General features: G+C 40.3%; 1 protein-coding gene across 2 annotated transcripts in view; it reads left to right on the top strand.

Annotated features, from left to right (window-relative positions):
• The window catches only part of Dus1 (Dihydrouridine synthase 1), a 226,365-nt gene that overhangs the window by 217,866 nt on the left and 999 nt on the right, over nt 1–7,500 (top strand). For both annotated transcript variants that reach the window (XM_043011505.2, XM_086547574.1), the window contains 5 exons: nt 1–40; nt 3,083–3,331; nt 3,835–3,977; nt 4,472–4,616; nt 4,996–5,170. The exon at nt 1–40 is cut by the window's left edge and continues 156 nt beyond it. In XM_043011505.2, the coding sequence (XP_042867439.2) occupies nt 1–40; nt 3,083–3,331; nt 3,835–3,977; nt 4,472–4,616; nt 4,996–5,170 (752 nt within the window). The remainder of the gene's footprint in view (nt 41–3,082; nt 3,332–3,834; nt 3,978–4,471; nt 4,617–4,995; nt 5,171–7,500) is intronic.

Raw genomic sequence — 7,500 nt, forward strand, 5'->3', positions numbered from 1 at the left:
TCACTGGGCTGGCTTCGTGGTCCCAGATTAAAGCCGTGAAGTGAGTAATAAAGGGTGAAAGGCTTGATGATATGCTGGGTGGAGGTGGTTTTTTTTATGGTCGGATAAGTTTTTTTTTTTTTTTTTTTTTTTTTTTCTCCAACAGTACCGTAGTTACTGAAACGTGGTGAAATTGTCCTGAGAGTTTTGTATAACTCTGAATAATTAGGACTTTAATTAGAAGGTTTTTTAGTGTTAATAATGATGTTAATGATTTTGAATTATGAAAGCAATATCAAAAATTATGATTTAAGAGTTAATTATATTAATAACAATAGTATTTTTTTTATTTTTTTTAAATAAAATTATTATCTTTATTTTGATGATGATGAGAATAGTGCGAATGTTAGCCGAAATTTTGATAATGATAATGCCAATTCTGATATTGATGATAGGGAAAAAGTGGTGACAATGAGAATCGTATTAATAATTGTTATTATCACAATATTAAGGATTGTATTAGTGAACATTATGATGATGATTATGATATACTGATGATAATTAATAAAGTTGTGTTTTTAACGATAACGATCCTAATCATAATGATATAGGAATGCTATTGATAATAACGATATTGATAATGATAATTATAATGATCATGATACTGGTAGTGTCTGTGAAAATGTTATCAAATATGACGGTTATATTCGCTGTTTCAGCGGGAAAGTCCTGAGAGTTTTACATTACTGCTGTGAATAATTAGGACAATAACTGTAATGCTAATAATTAATAATGTTACTGGTGAAAACTGTATTTATGGTAATAATGATGATAATACTAGCATTAATTCTGCTAATATTGATAATAAATAGAATAAAGATGGTGATAATGTTATTATAATGTTGATGGCAGTGACGATGATAGTAATGATAATACTTCTAATAACTATATGTATGGAATAGAGATGATGAACATATGTTGACAGTGAAAACATTGGTAATGACAATGATGTTGGTAATAGTAATTATGAATATAATGATAATGTTAATAATAGTGATAGTAATGATGATAATAATGATAAGATTGATGTTAATAATATGAAAAAATATGTGAGAAATAATGATTGGATTCATAATATAGATAATGTTGATAATGACACTCACCATTAGAGAAGACAACGTGAAAATACGGAAATTTTAGATAATGATACTGATAGTGATAATGCTATTAATATTGGTTATATCATTGTAACTTTATGGTAACGATAACGATGATTTATATCAACTTCACCATTATTTTTTTATTTATTATTATCAGATTGATATCATGATTACTGTTGATGTTGATTAATGGTAATGATAGGACAATAAATGATGACAGTGATTATAAAATGATGGAAGTAACGGGAATTAGGATAATTGGAAATAAAATCTTGCCAATATATAGACAAATATAATCATGATATATGTGTTATTTATAATGTTGAAGATGATAATATCAACTATGATTATGATAACATTCGTTGTTTTGGCAGGGAGGTCCCACGGGTTTTGCATTCCCAATGTGAATAACTATGACACTTATTGCATTGTTAGTATTCATGTTATTGGTGATAATAGATATATTAATAGTAATTAGAGAACAATTCCACCGTTAATATATGTAATGATTATAAAGAGGGTGACAGTTATGGTGATAATATTCGTAATAAACTAGTAGTAGAAATTATATCCGCTTTTTTCATGTATGGTTTAGTTTACGGTTCTTGAGTATAGTTACTGAAATGTGATGGAAAGATCCCGAGGGTTTTGCTACGGTTCGAAATTAAGGATGATGTGAAAATTAGGAAAAGAACAACGGTGATATAGGGAATAATGATTTAAACCATATCATGATAAACTGATACTGATATTGATGCTAAGAGTGATAATAAGTATTATAATTAATATACTAAGTATTATGATTAATGTTATGATTGATATACAGATATCAATGATAATAAGGATAGCGATGAAAGAACAGAGACACTTTCATATTTGATATTGATAAGGATGACAGTTAAATACATTATTATTACCATATTACTTTTTATGTTGATGCTGATTGTAATGAGGATAATAACATGCATAAAAGACGGTAATTACAAGATTGATATTATACTGATGATAATTGTAAAGAAAAAAAAATATTATTATGGTGAAAATGCATGGTGCTAGTGAGAGTAAATAATAAAAATAGGAAAATATAATGTTACATATAATTAAGAAATTAATTATATTAATTACATTATTTTACTTCTTAGCTATATTTCATGAATGATTTTAAAAATTCGAAATTATAGGAAATAGAACATTTTACAGATGATGCAATAAATCAGAATTAAGAAAAAATAAAAACTGTTGGCTACCATGCAAATGTTGTTTGAGGCTTCTGCAGTTTACTCTTGCAATCAGTGTTGCATGTTATTTTACCATTAGTCATTTTATTTATTACTCATTGATATATAACATAGATGTTTCTTATATCATGTTATCCTATCAATTAGCAATGCTTCCTTTGTTAGTAATTGTATTGACAAGTAATGAGTGAGGTAGGTTGCATCATATTAGGCTAATATAAGCATGTATGATTCGCTGTTCTGTTTTCTCCATAATGAGTGTTATTTGCTTTGAGATGTGCACAATAGGCAAGTCAGTAATGATTAAGCAATATGAAAAGGTTCCATGATGCGTGTGTGTGCGTGTGCGCGCGCGCGCGCGCGCGTGTGTGTATGTGTGTGTGTGTGCGTGTGCGTGTGCGTGTGCGTGTGCGTGTGCGTGTGCGTGTGCGTGTGCGTGTGCGTGTGCGTGTGCGTGTGCGTGTGTGTGTGTGTGTGTGTGTGTATGTTTGTGAGTGAGTGAGAGAGTAAGAGAGTAAGAGAATAAGAGTGTGAGAGAGAGATAGATAGATAGATAGAAATAAAGATAGAGATAGATAGATAGAGAGAGCGCAAAAAAAGAGTGAGAAAGTGAGTGAATGAGCGAGTTAATTCGTTGTAGGCAATGTAGGGCTAAGCCCACCCAAGAACCGTCTAACAAGCCTCCCCCCCCCCTTCCCTCGCCAGGGACGCCGTGAGCGTGCCTGTGTTCGCGAACGGCAACATCCAGTACCTGTCTGACGTGGAGCGCTGCCTGCGGGAGACGGGCGTGGACGGGGTGATGAGCGCCGAGGGCAACCTGTACAACCCCGCCCTGTACACGGGCCGCCAGCCGCCCGCCTGGGAGATGGCGCTGGAGTACCTCGAGTTGGCGCTCCAGTACCCGTGCCCCACCAGCTACGCCCGCGGACACCTCTTCAAGCTCTTCCATCACTGGTAGGTCACGGGTGGTTGTCGTCCTGTGTCGTCCGTCCTGCCGCGTATCTCGCCCTAGGAAACGACACAAAATATTAATTTCAATCTAAATTCCTCGAGGGAGCCGCCGCCCTGCTGTGTTATTCATGAGCCGCGGCAACTTCATTACGTTACCGCCGCCGCATTTCCCCATTACGTCGAATATAGTGGACGGACCTGACCAGCCACGCCGTGAACATTATTGTATACCTTAGGGAAGACATTATGATATATTATTATCGTATACCTTTTGAAAAGACATTTGGTATACCTACCTGTTTATTCAAAAGGAAGTGCCTGACTGAATTCTCTCTCTTTCTCTCTCTCTCTCTCTCTCTCTCTCTCTCTCTCTCTCTCTCTCTCTCTCTCTCTCTCTCTCTCTCTCTCTCTCTCTCTCTCTCTCTCTCTCTCTCTCTCTCTCTCTCTCTCTCTCTCTCTCTCTCTCTCTCTCTCTCTCTCTCTCTCTCTCTCTCTCTCTCCCCCAGCCTGTGTATGCCGGAGAACTTCGACCTTCGATATCGGCTCTCCAAGACATCGACGTTGGAGGAGATGGTTGTGGTGTCCGAGGCCCTGCGAGACCGGATGAAGCCCTACCACACCGGGGAGAAGCCGTGGGAGCCAGACCCAGGTGAGAGGGGGCCAGGGAGGAGGGGGAAAAGGGGGGCGAGTACTCTTAGGGACGAGTTTTCAACCTGACGAGAACATATTTTAGGATATTAGGATGCTGCAGGGATGTCTGTGCCGGATGATCTTAATTTCAGGGGGCACTCCTGCTGCCAAAGCTTTCGTTGCATTTATTGGAATCTGGTAAGAATTCTTTTGGCATTGGTACTAGATTATGGTAAAGATGTTTGGATGTGTCATGCTTGGATTATTATCTCGGCTGGAGATGGCAGCACATTTCCTGTGTCATACAATGGGATGATATATTATGCCATATTAAAACCGTGATGAAGCATAAGAGCACTCATCCGGGACATGTACTTAAAGTAAGAAAGAAAGAAAGAAAGAAAAAAAGAAAAAAAAAGAAAAAGAAAGAAAAAAAAACAGCATCATATCTATCATTTGCGCTTGGAAAAGTAGGGGTAAAATTCTGACACGTTTTTTTTCAACCTTTTGCAGAAAGTGACCAGGCAAAGCTGCCTTTCCCTCCGTGGGTGTGCCAGCCGTACGTCCGCATCCCGCCCGAGGAGCATCTCAAGAAAATTAAGGAGAGCCAGCGACGGGCGCAGGAGAAGCGGCAGCAGGAAGAGGCAGAGGAGGACAGGTTGGGCTCAGGATGAACTGGAGAAGGAGTTTTGTAGGAATCACTCGTTATGGGTGAAGGATGAGGGGGGGACATGTGTAGCATCTCTTACATAAGTAGGAAAATCATTCAGACTAGGGTTGCAGTTTGATAAGTGTGTTTATAAACTATTTCCGGTAGTTGTTTTAATCTCATTATTTATGCGAGGTAAGGAGGCCGATAGTCATTATCATAAGACGAGGCAATAATGGAGATTAAATGCAAAGTCAGACACAAAGCGATTTAGCGAGCATTGCCCCGAAATCATTTCGTGTGTAAGTAGGAGCATAAAAGAAGGTGAAATAATGAAAGCAACAGAAAGTGAGCTTCTAAATACCTGGATTACCCCCCCCCCCCTCAGTGAAGGAAGCGGCGGCGCCAGCGGAAGTGGCGAGGGAGGCAAGAGGCCCATCGGGGAGGACGCCGCGGAGGCCGACCTCTCCAAGAAGAAGAAGAAGAAGATGAGCAGGAATCCGAGGAAGTCCTTCGATCCCCCGGGGGACATCTACGAGAAATGCATCTGCAAAAATCCGAAGGTAAAGCATGTCGTCCTGGTACACTGTGGCTCAGCTCACTCTGTATTTCTTTTTTGTTTTGTTCTGGGTGGAATGAGGCTGAAAAAACAGCAGTTGGATCTAGAATGTGTATGCAAAAATGCACGGTGAAAGCATACGGAACATTAGATATAGTTTGTCTATCTAAAAGTCACGATGTCTAAACAGAAAGCTAAACAGAGACGAACATCACCGGAAATGTTCCTGTTATCAGATTCAGCATATCATATTTACAGCATTACAGCTTCACAAAGCTGCGCGGTCTGAGGGCTAATAATAAAATTGACCTTATATGTATTCTAAATCAAAACTGAGTTGCGAAATACACTTAGAAATAGATACAGAAATAAATAGATGAAATAAAACCTGACGCTCAAGAATTTCTTTATTATATACTCCGTTACCCTTAGCTTATGAGAAATATCATGCATTGTGTAGTAGTCTCCGGGATCCCAGGCTTATGTTTGTAAATAAACAAGGGATCTATCAACTCGTGTATGAATGCATCATTACTCTCTCGCTTGAATAAAACAATGGCTGGGCCAGGACTCTTCTCGTCAGTGTGTAGAATGAACACACACATCGTTACGTATTCGTTATTCTGCCAAGACTTATTCACAACGCGTAAATCAATGTTTGTTTTGTTTGTGGAAAAGCAAGTATTGCGAGAGTGATTGCAAGAGGGCAGAACGTGAAGCTTAATAGCAACGGGGAGGATTTCTCAGTAACAAGAGGATTTCACTGCTTTGAAATTACTGATGTTTGGTTGAGTCTAAGACCTATGCAAATGGTTAACAAATTCGTAGTTGAAAGATGGAGAATAATAGGCGTGACGTGTTTTAAATTTGAATTTGATTTTTTTGTTTTGTCTAATTTGTGGGCATTTGTTTGTTTTAGATACACACATATGTAAGCATGATTGACACACTTACACATACTCGCACTCACACTCTACTCATACTTTCACCCGCACTCAAACACACTTTCTTTCTCATTCTCTCTCTCTCTCTCTCTCTCTCTCTCTCTCTCTCTCTCTCTCTCTCTCTCTCTCTCTCTCTCTCTCTCTCTCTCTCTCTCTCTCTCTCTCTCTCTCTTCTCTCCTCTCTCTCCTCTCTCCTCTCCTCTCCTCTCTCTCTCTCCTCCCTTTCTCTCTCTCTCTCTCTCTCTCTTTTCTCTCTCTCTCTCTCTCTTTTCTCTCTCTCTCTCTCTCTCTCTCTCTCTCTCTCTTCTCTCTCTCTCTCTCTCTCTTTCTCTCTCTCTCTCTCTCTCTCTCTCTCTCTCTCTCTCTCTCTCTCTTCCTCTCTCTCTCTCTTTCTCTCTCCTCTCTCTCTCCTCTTCTCTCTCTCTCTCTCTCTCTCTCTCTCTCTCTCTCTCTCTCTCTCTCTCTCTCTCTCTCTCTCTCTCTCTCTCTCTCTCTCTCTCTCTCTCTCTCTCTCTCTCTCTTATCCCCGCCACACACACAACAACTCGCACCCTCACAACTCGCGCACTCACACACAAACACACACACGCACAAAAACGACATGAGGTACGATAAACATAATACACATAACCCAGTCGTATTTTTAGTCAAGGTCGAGCCAAGTACTCGGGAATTCGAACAAGTAGCGATACAACTATTTTTTGGAATGGCAAACACACGATTATACACACACGTACATACATACACACTGTTTTATATACATGTGGACGGGCAGGTGTACACATACATAAGTACTCAGGTAAGATCCGGCGTTGGTGTGAAGGAAGGTGTCGCAGCTTCATCTTTAAGACGGGCGGTGGTGAGGCCGCCATCACTGGCCTGTGGGTGTTAAAATGTTCAGGTGATGATGATGGCACTTCCCTCTCTCTCTCTCTCTCTCTCTCGCCGCCCTCCTCCTCCCCCTCGTTTATTCCCATTTCCTCTCACTCTATCCCTTCCGTTCCCACTCCCCTGCCCCCTTTTCACCTGACCCTTGCGTCATCTTTCACGCCCAGGCCGTTCATTTATCACTTATTGATCCCTTTGTCTAATCCCCTTCCTCTTTTCCATTATGTTATTCCCCTGCCTCTATCCATCACCTCCATCTGCTCACCTACCGTTGCATGTTCGGCCATCCTCTCAGCCCACGCACCGCCCCCCCCCCCCCCCCTCAACTCTTTCTAGTCCTCAGGTCGTCGTCATCACCCTCCCCCCCCTCCCTCCCTTCAACTCCTAGCCCTCAGGTCAGGTCGACATCCCCCCCTCCCTCCCTCTATCCCTCCATCCTAATCTTAACTCTCCCAAAATCTTTCGAAGATTATCTCTAAAAAGGAAAAGATGGAGCGTTGGT

Source organism: Penaeus japonicus, unplaced genomic scaffold (genome assembly GCF_977035675.1).
Source record: "Penaeus japonicus unplaced genomic scaffold, GWHDUDI00000001_assembly GWHDUDI00000019, whole genome shotgun sequence".
Taxonomy (NCBI): domain Eukaryota; kingdom Metazoa; phylum Arthropoda; class Malacostraca; order Decapoda; family Penaeidae; genus Penaeus; species Penaeus japonicus.